Source organism: Protopterus annectens, chromosome 7.part0 (genome assembly GCF_019279795.1).
Source record: "Protopterus annectens isolate FY-2018-M chromosome 7.part0, PAN1.0, whole genome shotgun sequence".
Taxonomy (NCBI): domain Eukaryota; kingdom Metazoa; phylum Chordata; order Ceratodontiformes; family Protopteridae; genus Protopterus; species Protopterus annectens.
This window is the reverse complement of record NC_056739.1, coordinates 544,833,586-544,852,211: the sequence shown is the minus strand read 5'-3', so window position 1 is coordinate 544,852,211 and position 18,626 is coordinate 544,833,586. Positions and strand designations below refer to the sequence as shown.

Below are 18,626 nucleotides of genomic sequence, written 5' to 3'. Positions count from 1 at the left end.
AGGAACACTCGCCCTCATAATGTGGAACAAATGGGCAAAATGTGGAACACATACTAACGGCTTACTAACAACTTCAACTAGGAAGGTCATAGGATGGTTAAAATATGCTGGTTTTACTTGTAAAAAATCTTTTAATGAATTAATATAATTAATTTCTATTTACTATGGATATCATCAAAAAATTCCTAACATTAAATGTGTGAAAGATCCTTTCAATGTTGAACTTAAACATGAACTTTTTAAGACACCAAATAAGGGATGTTCCTCATAGTGAGGTACACTTGAGCATGGAAAGTCCTTCTTGGAGGGTATTTGTGTCATTAGTGGATTCTATGACTGCACCTAGTTTGCAATCATATGCAAACTTAGTCAGCCAGAGTCCCTTGACATTCGCCGTGACCTCAGAGAACTAGAAGCCAAAAAGGAGTAGAGTCGGCACAGAGCTCTGAGGGATTTCATTAGTGACTGGTCTCTTTAAGGAGGTAGACTCCACTAACCTATCTTCTTGGCTCCTATCTGTGAGCCAGCTGGCAATCCAGTGGGTGACATAGGGGTTTATATCTAATTTTGTGAGATAGTCGACAATGTCTGAGTGAGGTACAGTTTCAAAAGCTTTAGCCAGGTCAAGGTAGGGGTAGTATGTTTTTCCCTCATCCTCTGCTTTTTGACCTTCTCAAACAAGTCCACCAGACATAGTAGGCATGACTTGCCCTTAAGGAAACCACACTGGGCTAGATCCAGTGACTGGAATGTTTTTTATGTCATTGTTTGTTATTTCCAGTGAGGGCATTACACGGGCAGGTGGAAGGTTAAGCATTCTGCCATCTTTGTGAGGACTAGGTCACGGATGTTTGTGCCCCTAGTTGGCATACAGATTATCTCATCCAGGTTGTTTGAGTTAACAAAATCCAGGAATCTGTGGGCCTGAACATCTATGGTTGTGTAGGATTCACAGTTTACAGTGGGGTAGTTAAAGTCACTCACTGAAGTGGTACTGGACTGAATAGGGAGTGGCTCCAGCACATTTAAGTAAGGGCTATGGGATTTCTGGGTCACAGAGGGTGACGTTTAGCTTGCAAGGTTATGGCATGGGACTCTGATCGTGGTCATTTGAACATGGAGGAGTTCAGGCACCTCATGCTGTTTGACAGGTCTTGAGGTGTGTTTGTTTTTGATGAAAATTGAAACACCTCCACATTTTGTTTTGTCCTCTGCAGTAACTGGTCTATGTGTGAGGAAGACATTACAGTCCTGCACTTCTGCGGTGCTCTTTGCACTCTAAATCACGTCCCAGTAACTGGACAGACCTCTACATTCTCCATTTGAGGACAACTTACAGATAGTGGAGTTTCTTCTTTAGACGCTTGTAATTGAACAGTAACACCTTCAGATATTCTTGGGCTGGTTTTGTTATGTTGGAAGGCTTAACATGTTGGTAATACCTAAAAAAGGTACTATGGGGTGGATAAGGTTTTAGCCATTATTTGAAAGCACAGAGGCAATAGGTGCAAACCATCTCTGGCAAAGCACCTATCCGCATTACTTTATTTTATTTATTTAACATTTGGTTACCAGGAAAGTCCGAATGGACACAGGTCCTTTTTCAGCAGAGGTCCGGGGAGAAAAGCTCCATGAGTAACAGTAAATTTTCATGTACACATTACAATAATGAATAAAGTAAACAAAATGTGGTATATATAAGATCATACAAATTTGTTACATCTTGACAACAAAACCTAGGCTTTGAACATAGCTAGTACTATTTGTAGGTATGACTTATGTCAAGATATACGGTTAAAACAGGTCAGCAGAAACAAAGGATTAAACACCAGGGGCGAAGTTGGATATGTTTTGGGTATACTGTAATGCATCAGAGCACTCATGAGGGGTTAATATAGGAACATAGCTACTTATTTTTTAGATAAGCTTTAAGTGATGGCTTAAAGTGGTTAGTGGATGAGATTGAGAAAATGGCGTTAGGAAGGGAGTTTCATATACAAGATATATAGTTGGAAAATAAAGATTCTCTTGCAGTGTTGCGGCCTTGGAGATGGTGAGTAAGTTCTTGTTAGAGTGAAGTGGTCTGCTGGAACTGTACGGAAGGATGAGATTTTGTAGTGCAGGGGTTCTAGTTGGTTGTGTTACAATTTTGTGAGTTAGAGAGAGTTGGTTGTAAAGAATAATGTTGGGAAGCTCAAGCCAGTCTAGCATCCTTAAAGCTATACAATGATGTGTTCTATATGGGCAGTCAGATGCAAACTTAGCAATTTTATTATAACCTGCTTCTAGCTTAGATAAGTCAGTTTTCCTTACATTAGTTAAAATTGGAGAGGCATATAGCAGAGTGGAGAGCAGATGGGTTTGTGCTAATGTAATTTTGGCCATTGTGGTCAGTAACCTTTTGTGTCTATGTTGTTTGTCTTTTGGCTTTTCCCGGTTAGGGGTCGCCACAGCGGAACTCCGGTCCGCTAATGATTGGCAGTATATTTTCATGAACGCCGAGGTGCCAGCTCGACGTTCCACCTTCAACGAAGGCTCGCCCATTTACGCATGTCTTTCGATTGCTCACCCAACCGCGGGGAGGACATGCAGACTCCACACAGAAGGTACTCCCCACACTCCAGCCAAGAACTGAACGGAAGAACCTCTTGCTGTGAGGCAACAACGCTACTGCTGCACCACCGCGGATATCAACCTTTTGTGTCTGTATAGACTTCCAAGTTTCTTATGGACTTTTTTTATATTTAGGGAGACACGCAAGTCAAATTTTAGACTATTGTCCATTTCCACTCCAAGAAGCTTTGTATGTGTTGTCAGGGAGATCACAGTATTGTCTTTGGCTGTTATGTTAAATGTTGGGCATGAGATAGATGTCTTGTTAGGCTGGAAGAGTAATAATTTAGTTTTGCTTGGGTTCAGGATTAGATGGGCATTGGCTAACCATGTTCAACAGAAGTGAAAGATTCCTGTGTTTGAGAATGAAGAGCTGATAGAGAAGTGGCAGCACAGATAAGTGTTGAATCATCTGCATACTGTATTATAGAACCATGTGGAGTAGCTGCATTTAGATTATTAGTAAAGAGGGAGAAAAGGAGAGGGCCCAAGATAGATCCTTGGGGGACACCAATGGATAAAGCAAGGTGTGGAGATAGGTCACCCTGACATAGAACAGACTGTTGACAGCCAGATAAATAGTTATGAAACCAGGCTGTGGCAGATAGTGAGAAGGATAGTTCAGTTAGTATATCTATTAGTTTGGAATGGGAGGCCATATCAAAAGCTTTTGATTAGTCTAGAAAGATGGCAATTACAAAGTTGTTGTTATTGCTGTAATGGTTTACGGTATTAGTGAAGGATAAAAGAGCTGTAGTGGCACTATGTGATGGGTGAAACCCATGCTGAGTGTTTTTGAGAATGTTTTTTGTTTGTAAGAATTTCATGACCCGGAGATGAATACACCTTTCGAGTAGCTTAGAAAGAGGTGAAAGAATAGCAATTGGCCGATAGTTTGTCAGTTCTGTGGAAGGTCCCCCTTTATGAATTGGGAATACATGGGAAATTTTCCACAGTTGATAGACCTTCTTTTCAAGAATGGAGCTATTTATAAGGACTGATACTTGGAAGTCCATAGATTCAGCTGCAATTTTGAGGTATTCACAGGTAAGTTATCTATGGCAAGTGTAGTAGGTTTTAGTTTCTGTAGTGGTATTTTTATAGTGGCTGTAGGAACTGGGGAGAAAGAGAATGAGGCCTTGCTAGTTATAGACTTGGCTGGTTTGGTATCAGGAGTAAGAGTTTGCTGTTTGGAAAGGGCAATTACAGAATCAGTAAAATGTTTGTTAAAAATGGTAGTTTTGCTATCAGAATTGTTGTGGATGTTTGGTGCTGGTGTAGTACATTTTCCTGGGTGAAGGATTGAGTTTATAGCTGGTCAGAATTTTTGAGGTTTTTTTTATGTGTTTTGAATGTTATGACAGAAATTTATTTTATCCTGTTTTATTTGTTTTTTTCTTTGCCTTATTTCTAAGTTCTTGATACTGTTGTTTAGAAACTACTGTGTTAGTCTTACATATCTTCCTAGGCTGATAAATATTGTACCCCTTTCGTATAACACCAAAATCTAAGGCAGTTACTGAAGTCAGTTATTTTCTGTTCACATTGTGGCATCCTTCTTGGAGAAGGTAGGATGCTGTTTAATGCTAGGCCAAGAGTGTAAACTGCACCATCCATCTTAAATGAGAAACACTATTTACACAAATTTGTCACATATCTGTTAGGATAATTGATCTTAAAAGCTGCATAGTCCTGATATCTTGAAGGCTATGCAGCTTTTAAGATCAAATGTAGATATTTATCTTAGGCCTTACTAGGCTCAGCTCATACTATGCAAGGCACATTTATCCTTTATTCAGGGGTGGCTGTCCTTTCGGAGCAAGTGCTCTCAGACATAAGCCACAATATTTTAGTCACTTGCTTACACTTCCAAATCAAATTGTACTGAATTTTCACAATGATACTATGTGACTGGCTATTGCTGATTCCTGTCCCCCCCCCCAACCCGGGTAACATAACTTTTTGCAGTCTCAGCTTGTCCACTCCTTGTGAATGGACTGGTATTCATAACACCTTGACAGATGTACTCAGGTTCAAGATCCCTTTGGCTGCTTAACACTGTGCAGACTGCCAGTGTGTTGATCATTTTAGTAGTAGATTTTGAGAGATGATAATTGTGGATTGGTGCAATCTTTCAGTGTAGGTGAGTCAAGGAGATCTGTTAGGTTCCCTTCATCTGCACACAAATACTCGCTGGTGTACCTGCTCTCTCTTTCTCTCATTGTCACATACACACATTGTGTTGACCTACAGTATTCTTAACTAGTGAGCTTTAGAAAATTGAACTACCACACAATGTCAAGACACATTAAAGCAACTTTCTAAAAGCCAACCTTTAAAAATGAACTTTACCCAAATTAGTTAAGTGCAGTTCTCAGCTCAAACAGTTCTGCAGATAAAGTCTGGAACTATCAAACAGTCTTGCAGATATGGTTCAGACTAAGTGGAAGGAAGAGTTCTAATAAGCAGCTCTACATCATAATACATGACAAGAAATAAATTAAAAGTACCACTGCTCAATGCTCACTCAAGTTACATTTTTGCAAGGGTGCAGCCAAACCCTATGCAATTTAATTATTATCTCAGACGCCATGGAACCTTGGAGAAAAGGTGACCAGCTAGCTCGCTTGGACTTAAAGTCACATGCTGCTTTGTCTATGAAGTACACACTAACCAAAGCAACATCTTCAGAATTTCTTTCCTCTAGGCTATTTTCATCTATTTACCTTCCTTCCATCTCTGATTCTGGCATCTGTTTTGTGCTCTCTCTCTCTCTCTCACTCTGCTATCTCAACTACCAACCTAAAATTTTTACTGTGCTATTTATCCTAACCAGTAGAGCTTCCCTAGTTATTAAGCTGTTTTCCCTCATTTATTCCCTCATTTCTCCCACTCCTGAATCCTTGAGGACAAGCATTTTCAAACAGCTCTATAAACATTTGCCATTTTTTCCCACACAACTTCCTTTTATTTTCTCAAGGTACTTGACACACTGACACAGACACAGCAATGCCTACAAATTTTGCACTTTCAGAGCAATCTTATTTTCTGTTTCCTCCTTCACTGTTTATCAGACTATAAATGACGGCATTACAGGTGAGTGTGAGTGTGTGTGTGTGTGTGTGTGTGTGTGTGTGTGTGTGTGTGTGTGTGTGTGTGTGTGTGTGTGCGCGCGCAAGCATCTATATGCATACAAGTCCATGTACTATCTGAGCGATTTCACTATGCTTTCAGCTTCTGATGCAGAGCCAGAGAGCACAGGGCATTTATTTATTTATTTAAGCTGAAAAAGGGTATCCTACTCATAAGGGATACTACAATGGATGCAGTAAACTAGTGTATTCTGCCCCAGGGAGTCTTTCAAATCCTTCTGTCCTTGGAAGCAAAGCTCAAGAGATTTGTGGGAATTATAAATCTGAGAAACCTGTCAGATCTGTTAAGGAAGAAGCTGAAAATAATCCAAATGAAATTTCCTGTCTGACATAAGAAGACTTACTGAAGAACAGTTCAGGAATTTACTTTAACCTTTCTGGATAAGGCACTGCTGAATATTATGGATAATTTAAAGTGTCCACTAACCCTGCATTTATGGGCATCTGTGTGACTAACACTATAGAACAGCACAAAATCTATCGATTCTGCAATAGGGAAGCTAAACCCTTGAAGCTGTTTCTGTTATTTGTCTATTTTTCAAAGCAGCTGCCATAATCATACACCACATAAAAGCTCAATAAAGTTCATAATCTTTGAACTTGAGTTTAGTAGCAACACAGGTGAAACAAACAAACTGTAACACTGCACAGAATGCGCTGTAATCTGGGTTCACTTTCCCAGCCTTGCACAAAAAAGAATAATAGATTTCTTGAGACACTGGAAAACAAAACACGTTTTTTTTTATTTTTTTTCTACATTTACAGAACAGGGTAGAAAAGGTCAAATTTATAGAACTTAAACTTATTAGTAAAAGCCCGATTAATTTAGAGACAAAGATATGGTACAGTTTACACCAAGTAGGGAAAGTTCCAGCTGCCTATTTTCTGTAGCAGAATGCACTGAAGTGGTCCAGTCTCATGAAAAGATTCTGTGCCATGATGGCAACTCACCCCACGGGTCTTAACTCATGTAAAATAAACGAGTAATCACAACCCTGTCAATGCAATCCCCCACTTTAAATCACAGGTATTAACTTTAGTAGACAACACATTTGCTTAAAAAGTTTCTTCAACAAACCTCTTATTTTTAACTCTGGATCATCAGGTTACAAATCTATTAATTCTGCTGTCACAAAAATTAACCAGAAACTAAACTAGCTGTTCAGAGCCAGGGCATACTTATTAAAGCATGTTAACTCACTGCCATTATGTTTACCTTATCTCATCATTGCTATATTTGCTCATACACAGAGCATTCTTCAAGTTTCAGTTTGCAACAAGTTCGAACAAGGATACGATCATTTTGCTAGATTTTCTACGGGTCACCATTTCAAAACCCAGTCCTGTTGTTTACTAAGTGATTACAAGCTCGAATGCCACATGAGATACATTAAATAAGACTCACTAAGAATATGGAGCGACTAAACCAGGTGTTTACATGTTTGAATACTACATGAGTTTCATTAAATAGAACACACCGGGACTATGAAGGGACTACACCAACTATTTACAAGTATGAGTGCTCAAATTCCAGCCCCCCCCCTTCTGGGAAAGCATATGCATAGAGTGATGTGAAATAACTCCCACCACACAGCTATTATAATAACCCCTGAGGTCTCACAAAAAAGGAACATTTCCCATATTTGATGTGTTTATGTTGAACATTTTGTGGGTTGCTCATTTTTCATTCCACATCCACATTTGTAGAACACAGTGTGCACGTCTTGCCACAATCTGGCTCTGTTCTTGCTCAACCGCAGCATAAACTATATCCCTAAATATTAACCCGTACCTAATTCGTACCTTAAAACTCCATACTCTCCCGTCCTCATTCATTTCTTTACTTCAATCAATCAATCACTTTCTTTCCCGACTCTTTGTCTAAATATGCCATAACTTGCTTTTTTCTCTCACTTCATGTTGCAATTCCTGTTTGTATTATACTAACTTACCTTTAATTTCTCTAAGTATTAAATCATTGTCATTGTCAAATAAATTGCATCTATTTTTACCACATTATGTCTAATTTGGTATAATTATTTAAACTGTTGATGTTTTTGTATTATATATGAAGATTTTAAAATGGCTGTTTTTAAAATGTTTTGTAATACTTTCAAACGTTTCTCCCTGGGCCTCCACTGAAAATGGGTCTATACCTAATGAGGCTTTCCTGGTAATCAAATGTCAATCAATCAATCAATCAATCAATCAATCAATCAATCAATCAATAATGATTTAATTAACTGCTCTACAAAAAAAAAGACAGTTGTGACAAGAAAGGGCCCCTTCCCGGTGTGCTGTAACTTCAGTGTATGAGAGATAATAAAGATGGCTGGGGTGTAAAGCCTTCCAAAATTAACACTGCTCAGAATGTGTGTGCTTGTTACATCACAAGCTCACTGTGACCTTGCAGACCCAAATTTAAACTTGCTCTAGATCCATGATGCTGTTCATGGCTCTTGTACCTGTAAGCTTGTACAGAAAGAGGAAGTTAGTGGGTGGGGTGCATGAGTCACACTATCATTTTATAATGTTGTTTATTAGGATTTCTCCACCTGTAATAGCCACTTCACAATATGTGACCAGCTGAAACATATAAAGGTAAGCAGTGATATTAAGGCATAAACCACTCTTGGAAATTACCCCAGTCCACTGCAGGACACATATACCTTCACAAAACTCCACAAGTGATCTGGAGCATTCTTAATCCCAATCTACTTAATACATATCTCCGAGATGTGAAAGGAAACTGGAGCATAATTCCATACTGACATAGGAAATTCATACAAACGCCACACAGAAGGTAGCCCAGCTGGGGACCAAACCAAGCCAAGCATAGCGAAGCAACAGTGCTAGCCACTTCAACATTGTGGCACCTGTTAGCAGATTTCACAGCCAAACAGTAGGCGTGCGGTGATTTAAAAATTATAAATACATTAAATGTCATAATTCTGCAGGGCTGTATTCAGATCTGATTCTCATAAAAATAGAAGGCCTTCTATAGTTATGTTATTTAATTACTAGAGATTTGGGTACAGTGAATTAATTAAATCCAATTGTTTTGCTATAAAAATACTTTTAAATGAATAAAATATAATCATGTTCTGGAAGCAGTGCATCCTTATAGGCAAAAAAAAAAAAAACAAATAAATAAGGTAGAGACAGAAGAACAAACGCAGACACTGTTTTCTTCTTTGGAAGGAAAGCAGAAGGGAAAAGGGATGAAAACTACCAGCAGGCAGTTGATAAATCAGACTTTATAAAGACCTTTTTTAATTTTTTAATGTCTTTATCAAGACCTTATTCAAAAGTGGGAATGTACATAGACACACATGTGTACACATGCACTTGGAATCCCTGGAATAGGGACGTTTATAGTTAATGAAAACAGAATTTGTGCAAATTTAACATAATGTAAAAAAAAAAACAAAACAAAGGGGGAGAAGGTAGTGTGGACAACTTTTACCTGTATCTGTGATGTTCTTCTGTAAGGATGAGAGGGGTGGGGATTCTGCAGTTTGCTTAAATACTCAGAGCTTGCTTGGCAGCAGTGCTGGGATTCACCTTTCAGCGCCCCACATTCCAGGCAACCAGCCTGACAATCAGCAGTCCTCTCACCCCACTGACTATGCTGCCCAAGAGGTGTTTTAAACAGTACAGTCATTTCCCCACTGTGAGATATGGGCACTGACAGTTATGAACTGTGGTGAGAACTGTTTCATGTAGTACCTTCGTCTAAAATAGCAGGAGGTGTCAGGTAAGTGACACATCTGAGAGTCTCATAGTGGGGGAGGTCTGGGCTAACATAATGGAGAAAGCAGACACTGAACCCTTCATTGTTTTCCCAGAGTATGGTAGTTAGTATGCAAGTGTTCACATTTTAACTTAAGTTTCTGCTTAGCCCTTTTATTATATCCAATGTGACGCATCATTTCTGGCAGAACGACTCCAGCCTCCCTGTGATCAGTTAATTAGCTCGGCTTCCTATTATTATGCCGTCACGGTGAATCTGCCCATTGCACCGATCAGAGGCAAGAGAAAAAGAAGCTGTAATTAGCTAGAATCTCATTATAAACTGCTTCATCTAATCAACCTCCTGGCACTACATGCAGAATTCAAAGTAACCTTCCCAAAATAGAAAAGACCGAATAAGCCTGATATTAGAAAGGTAGTTTTTCTGTGTATCATTTGTTTGAGGTAATGTAAAGACACAGTTAAAGATGAAGAGACCATAACTCTGAGACATTCTTAGAAATATAAATTTTGTAGAAAACTAATGAACACAGAGCTTTAAATGAAATTAATAAAATAGCTGCTGTTACATTTGAAATGCCCTGGTTTCTGCAACCACATACAACTATTAAATGATACCAGCAACTTGAATGGCAAATCTGAATATCATAAAAAGTTCCATTCAGAGTATCTTATCTCATTGCACTTGCTACTAAAATTTTGCACCAGAAAAAGGAAATTGTAACTACTTGACATTTTCCACCAGAAACAACTATCTGGTATATAAACAGAAATAAGCCCCGTCTCCTGCATTTAGAGATTTTTTTTTTACTTTGATTTAATTTATTTATTATATTTACTGACCAGAAATTTTTAACTGAGAAGAATAAATTTTTAGTGGAGTCCCAATGAGTAAAAGTCTGATATATATATATATATATATATATGTATATATATATATATATATATATGTATATATATATATATATATATGTATATATATATATATATATGTATATATATATATGTATGGGTTCCCTTCAAAAGCTCGAAATACTGAAATGTCGAATTTCAGTACTTCGAGCCCAAGAAGCCGAATCCACAGAACAGCGAAAGTTTAGAAGCGTGAAGTTCAAAACCTCGAATACCGGAGGTTTTGAATTTTGTGCTTCTAAAGTTCCGCTATGGTCATGTATTCAGGTAAGTGTATGTGTGTGTGTGTGTGTTAAGGGGTTTGGGTAGGGGCTGTGATGTGTGTGTGTGTGAAGAGAAAGTGGCTTGTGTGGTGGTGTTTTGTGTGTGTTTGTATGTAGTGTGACCTTGGAGTGAGAATATTTAAGTAGGGGGGGTGTGGGGGGGCGCACTTCATGTAGTAGAGTGATTGCGTGTGTTTGTGTGGTAGATGGTGTGTGTGTGTGTGTGTGTGTGTGTGTGTGTGTGTGTGTGTGTGTGTGTAGTAAAACTGCGAATTTCAAAACTTCCAATATTCGAGGTTTTGAATTTCACGGTTTTTACTTTTCGTTATTTTGTGGATTCGACTTTTTGGGCTCGAGATACTGAAATTTGAGATTTCAGTATTTCGAGCTTCTGAAGTGAATCCATGTAGATATATGTAGATATATATATATATATATATATATATATATATATATATATACACACACATATATACATACTGTGTGTGTGTGTGTTTATGTATCTTTTGCATGTGTATGACTTACAGTGATCAAGAAGGTACAAAATATTTAGCAAGTGTAGGTTATTTCATAGTTTATATCACTAGTTAATTATGGCAATAATACATGCTCATGCATAACACAAATACATACAATAGCCTGACAGATAAATATATATATATATAAGTTAGCTTCTAATCTAAATGCTAACAGCAAACAGAGATATTGATCTAGTATCATGACTAACTTTGAAACAACACACAATATTTAGGGAGGTATTTAAAACAAAACTAGATTAATCAGCTATGATTTTACCGTAAAGAAAACAACCTACTTAAGGCATGTTGGTTAGATATGCTAATAACATACAAGATTTCTATATGAAACCCATTAAGAAATAGTTCAAGAAATGAATAAACAACCACAGCTTCAGTGTTTCATCTCAAACAAAAAGGCGTTACCCTGTATGACCTTTACTGACTTGCCTTCCTGCCTTCATCAGCAAAGGGCATAACATGAAGGAGACATCCCCATTCAGCTTAGATGCCCACAAACAGTGTATGTAAGAGTCCAGTATCTAGGAAAAAAGCATTAAAGGATGTATAGAAGTACTACTGAAGTTCACAGTCCAGTGGTAGCCATTTGTCCTGAGGAGCTCATGTCTACAGCTCTCCTCTGAGTGCAGGTATGACAGTGAGTTCTGTGGCACACAGTTCTGTATGGGGAACAGCTTCAACTATTGTTCCTTTAATCTGGGCTATGACCTCCTTCCAAAAGGAACTGGGCAAAGTGCAGATCCATTACAGCATTATGGACACTGTACAGTAAACAAGGGCACTGATTTCAAAACATAAATCTTGGATGCTAACATTCAGAATAGAAAACTTAACCATCATCCTATGATCAATAAATTGCTCAAGGATCCTAATGGCTTTTGCTACATTCTGTCTTCCCAACATACTGCTAATCAAACTCTGCAGGTCACATCCTCTGGGCATCCCGAAGATTAGAATTGATCCAATGAGTCTGAATCTATCAAATATTGTGCAGATATTTTTGTTCCTACTTGCACTTCTGTTCTAAACAACCAGTATAAATGCACTGCAAAACCTTCTTATTGCTTTGTATAAATGTATACTAGCTACAGCATTCTTGCAGAGGGTCTACCATGAAGATGATCTGAAAACATCAACTGAATCCCTCAGTATAAGGATGAATTATACCTGTGGACACATTTGCACTAAATCCATCTGCTTATGTTGTTCCTGTCCTACATAAAGGGGACTCTGGGCTCATGCCAGAATTCATGTGGCAAAATGAAAGAATTTAACAGACTGAAGTGTTCAGAGATGTTGTCAGAAATGTTGCTCAAAGCATTGAAATCATCATTACAGATCACAAAATAAGAACACAAGACATGTCCTCATTACCTGTAGAACTCACAGGACTGGTTCCCAAGGAGCACGGAAACGCTGCTTCCTGCACCAAGGTTTTGACCAGTTATAGTGACCATGGTGCCTCCCGACTCAGGACCTCTGCTGGGGAACAGCTCTTTCACTGTAGGAATCTTGAATGCACAAAAAAGAGAAGTAGTAGCAATAAATATTTTCCTTCTAACTTTTAATTATTCAGACTAAAACTTTATTATTTCAGTGTTGGCTCTCTGCTACGTAAAAACAGTGTTTATATATCATGACTGCTGCTGCTGAACTGACTGTTGTTATGCTTAATAACAGAACAAAAGTTTTCAAAATATGGAAAATGCTACACCTATTCCACTGGTAGTGAAGATTCAGTATTATACATGTAAAAATGATTTTAGAAACAAACTGCAGATTCTGTTTTCTGGTAGTACATGTCTAGTTCTTGTGAAGCTTACATGGTACACACTTGCTGTTGCATAGTTTTCATATTATAATGCTAGAAGGGCTTCCAGTCTACTCACATGTAGCTTTCATGCTTGTTTAACTGGAGTGAGAATCATGAAGCAAAATAGCAATGAGTTTGCTCTGTGTGAGATTGGTCTTGACTGGCGATGGACAGCACCAACATATCGTTTGCTTTGATCTGATTACTGAAGCTATGTTTACAGAGAACATTGCTGCAAAGCAATGCCAGGCTTGGGGATACCAATGTAAATGAATATCTCTCTCAGCTGTACAGAACAAAATATGCTAGTATAATTTTTTCCAGTCTAAACATATAAAAATTAATTTTCTCAGGTAATATAAAAATGAAATTTAAATTTAGAAATGTATGTGATATGTAGAACTATTGTTTATGAATGCTGCTCATGCTGAATTATTTTGTTTATATACAGTACAGCCCTGCAAATCTCCACCACTTCAAGATGGTATTATTTATTTATTTATTTCATTTTGCTAATCGGCTTAGTGTCACAGATCCAAAATCTTCTTTACAGGGGAAGCCTGTGGAGAAAAGCCTTACAACACATACCTAGCAATAGCTTACAAGAGAAGATAATCAACATAAGCAGCATGTCTTTGTGATATGGAAGGCAATCAAAACAACCAATGGAAATATATGCAGTCAAAAGTGGAGCAGGTAAACCTCAGCAACACAGTATTAGGAGGCCTGAACTGAACCTCAAACCTTGGAGATGACCACTGCACTGCAGGTCTTAGGGCACAGTACATAGAATTTTTACATTTGGAGCAGTGTCCACAGTTTCATCCCATACTGAGTACTACAGCCTTCTGGGTGCACATATACCCTTCAGGCTTAAAGCTGAGATTTAATCTAAATCACTACAGGACAAATGTAATACATCACTGGTATCATCCTGACTTCTACTTTTTCAATAAATAAAAATCAGTAAGTAGAAGACGGTAATATTCTGTTAGTCAACTTCATTGTTTCTGGTAGTGTACACCCCTAAAACCAATATAAACACCACAAAATAAATGAACTTAATTTAGAGGTCCACTGCTGAAATATAAAATGCACTGTATTAAGTGGCATTCTTACAATATCATGCCACACCTACTAATCGCCATACTTCTGTGGGGCTTTTTCCTAGTCTTAGGAGAAAGCCAAGAGTCAGTGCCTGCTAACTGCAAGAAAAAAATTCAGGATGGAACTGGACATATCAAGAGTGTTACCATGCCTGAAATATACTATGACCACTACATGCTGCATGCTTTTTATTCACATAACACTGTTTGACGCCTAGGTTACATCATCAAATGGGAAAATGTATATATTTTCAATGGTCTAGGACAATGCTTCTCAGACTTTTCTGATCTTGGCCCACTTGGACAAAGCACATAACTCAGTGGCCCACTAGCCTCTTCCATAACTCACATGATTTAAAGATAGGCCATATTTTGAGTACTGACACATAAAATCTCAATCCTGACTCACTAATTTAATTAATAATTTTCCCCAGTAATCCCTTCATTAGTTTGCATTGTGTATGCACAAGCACTAAAATGACACAATAAGTTATTCTGCCCAGTGGTCACTTCAGCAGTCTGACCATGTATGCACAAGCACTTCCCTGATACATGAATTAATTATTTCCCCAAGCAACATCTACATTACTATGTTCAGGTATACACAAGCACCAAAATTAAACATTTCCCTAAGAGAAAATGCCCAGGTACAGCATGCAGAAACACCAAAATGAAACATTTGTCCAAGTGACCCCTTCAGTAAAATGTTGAGGTATGCACAAGCACCAAAATTAAATGGTTGCCCAAGTGACCCCTTCAATAACATATGTAGAAGCACCAAAATGAAACATTTACCCAAGCAACCCCTTCAGTAAAATGTTGGGGTATACAGAATCACAAAAATGAAACGTTTGCCCAAGTGACCCCTTCAATAACACATGTAGAAGCACCAAAATGAAACATTCACCAACGCAACCCCTTCAGTAAAATGTTGGGGTATGCACAAGCACAAAAATAAAACATTTGCCCAAGTGACCCCTTCAATAACATATGCAGAAACACCAAAATGAAACATTTGCTCAAGCGACCCTTTCAATACCATATGTATAAGCAGCAAAAAGAAACATTCACCCAAGCAACCCCTTCAGTAAAATGTTGAGGTATGCAGAATCATGAAAACGAAACGTTTGCCCAAGCGACCCCTTCAATAACACATGTAGAAACACCAAAATGAAACATTCACCAAAGCAACCCCTTCAGCAAAATGTTGACGTATGTACAAGCACCAAAATGAAACATTTGCCCAAGTAACACATACCTAACAAGCATGCAGTCTCAGTGAAGTTCAAAGATTCACTGGTGTCAAGTAACAGACTTTCTGCGCACAGCACAGACAGAATTAGTATTTTTAGGGTTTCTCCTTCAGTTTCTGGCACACTGCTGAATCTGTGCTGATTAGTTGCAAGCTGAGATTAACCAAAAGGCTCCAAGAAAGGAGGGACCCATGGCAGCAACACATCCAGGTGTCAGACAAAACCCTTTATTTCATAAAAAAAACTGACAGCGAAGAGGACAGATATATTTATTATTAACTCTCAAGGCCCACTAGGAAATCCCCATGGCACACCAGTGGGACACAGACCACACTTTGAGAAAGGCTGGTCTAGGAAACTGTAAGTAGTAAACACAAAACAATGGACCACTGTTACAGCATTATAAATTAAAATATCAGACATAGTTTAACAAGTAAAATATGGAATGACAACGGATGTAAAGGACAACACTACTATCTTTTGAATGGCAGTACCCATCAGTCTGGACTATAATTTCTTACATTGGTTTTGGAAAACACAGCTGTATCAAGTTTTTTTCTCCTTTATACTTGTCATACATAACAGCAGACAGAAGATCAGAAGAAGGGTACCACAGAAAGAAACAATCAGCAGCAGAACAATGTACAGTCAGTGACAGAAAGTCTTGCTCTTTTCTTATGTCATATCAACCATATGTGGCTTGCTCTAACAGTAAAGTTACAACAAGGATTGGTACTGAAATGCATCCGATACATCTCTCATGAGTACAAGCACATTCTTACTCACTGATGTTGAAATATTCCCTTCTAAGGCCTTCCCCATTAAAAGATTCCAGCAAAGGAATCATTCTCGGGCTGGTTGGCAATAATGAAAGCGCCATCTGTGGGTGACAGCAATGGAACCAGCCTCTATGGAAAACAACACCTTCCTCTTCATTCAAGACTCCATCACTCTAACTTTACCTGTAATGTTCTTCATTCATAAGCCTCCATTCTCCAAAAAAATCCCTTCAGCCGCGGTGGTGCAACGGTTAGTGTTGTCGTCTCACAACAAGAGGTTTTCCCATTTGATTCTCGGCTGGAGCGCCTTCTGTGTGGAGTCTGCATGTCCTCCCCACGGTCGAGTGACGTTAAAGACATGCAGGTAAGTGCGAGCGTGAATGGGCGTGCCTTCGTTGAAGGTTGGGCATCAGGCTGGCAACTCGGCACTGTAAAAATCCACTACCGATCATGATGGCATAAGGCATGCAAGTCTGGTAAATCCTTTCTTGAAATTTGATTAGGCTTTGCACTCAGCCACAGGTTCTTAGTGGTCACTGCTGCAATATGGACCCTTATGGGGACAAAAGCCAAGCTGCATCAGTGTAAGAATCAGTTTTATTACTTTAGCTAATAATACAGCATGGATATAGTGGAATATGCTTTTCTGAAAAGGCAGAAAACAATGCACAAAAATGATGTAGAAACAGTACTCAATTACTCCTAATGGACTGTAATGAAAGTCGGTAATGGAAGAAGCCAAGGAGGAGATCATTACGAAGACGTTATACTTAATACGCAGTGTAAACTGCAGGGTTCACGGCTCTGGCACTTCTCTAATAATGTTTTAGACTCTAGGAAGATGTACAGCAGAATCACAGTACTCACAAAATGTGATATAGTAGGACACTGCACATTACAAATTCACAAACCATACAAAATGAGGGGTTACGAAAATGCAGACATTCACATAACATACTAAATGAAGAGTTACAAAAATGCACAAATTCACAGACTACACAAAATGAAGGCTTACAAAAATGCCTGGGTCTGTAAGTTAACACGAGTAACACAAACAGAAGCTACCTGCAATCATTTACAGGGGAAGGTTTTACACACACACAAAATAGTAGTAATAATAATAATAATAATTATAGTAACAATAACAATGCTCTATTAGCAGATTCATTTTATATTTATTTATCGATATGTTGGAAAACTCTGGGATCCTTTTCAGCTATGACCATAGTTAAAAGATTCTACACAGATAACAGTGTACTACATAAATTATACTGTATAATATAAGCAATAAACAATAAATAGATAACATCTAATAAAGAGTACACGTAAGTGAATTCAAACCTGTGCAGATTATACAGATATTATTTAATAGTAAAACTAAATGTGAATGAGCAAAAGATCATGCAGATTACAAACTGTGCAATGCCTGGGACACATATGTTACATATATATTACAAGACACAGTATTACATAAAAGATCATGCATGTTACAAACTGTGCAATGCCTGGGACACATATGTTACATATATATTACAAGACACAGTATTACATAAAAGATCATGCATATTATAAACTGTGCAATGCCTGGGACATATATGTTACATATATATTACAAGACACAGTATTACATAAAAGATCATGCATGTTACAAACTGTGCAATGCCTGGGACACATATGTTACATATATATTACAAGACACAGTATTACATAAAAGATCATGCATGTTACAAACTGTGCAATGCCTGGGACACATATGTTACATATATATTACAAGACACAGTATTACATAAAAGATCATGCATGTTACAAACTGTGCAATGCCTGGGACACATATGTTACATATATATTACAAGACACAGTATTACATAAAAGATCATGCATGTTACAAACTGTGCAATGTCTGGGATGCATATGTTACATATACATTGCAACAAGACACAGTATTACATGAAAGATCATGCATATTACAAACTGTGCAATGTCTGGGATGCGTATGTTACATATACATTGCAACAAGGCATAGTATTACATGAAAGATCATGCGTATTATAAACTGTGAAATGCCTGGGACGCATATGTTACATATACATTGCACAAGAATACATGGTACATTCTGTTTATAGCTACTGAGCCACAGTTTGATTCAGTCATTGTTACAGAAGCATCTACATTTCTAAACGTCTTGTAACAAATTGTCATCTGTTCCCAGAATTCTGCATGGTTTCTGCTTCTTCTGATTTTGAAGAGTAAACAGTTCCAAGTGGCAGTAGTTATGTTTTGTGAAGAAGTTTTCTGTCAAACAGACTAAAAGGTGGTCTGACTAAGGAGACATTATCCTGTCCACTGGACCTGAGGGTTTAAGAGATATTCTATTCCTTACTTTTGTACGAGCAGCGGGCAGTAATTCAGAAGCCGTAATTTATAGGTGAGTGAATTAAGCAGTAGT

The 18,626-nt window shown here is 38.0% G+C and overlaps 1 protein-coding gene across 1 annotated transcript in view; it reads right to left on the bottom strand.

The window, feature by feature from the left end:
- The window catches only part of PLXNA2 (plexin A2), a 1,613,917-nt gene that overhangs the window by 422,173 nt on the left and 1,173,118 nt on the right, over positions 1 to 18,626 (bottom strand). Inside the window, exon 15 of the mRNA XM_044077136.1 lies at positions 12,604 to 12,740. Within this exon, the coding sequence (XP_043933071.1) occupies positions 12,604 to 12,740 (137 nt within the window). The remainder of the gene's footprint in view (positions 1 to 12,603; positions 12,741 to 18,626) is intronic.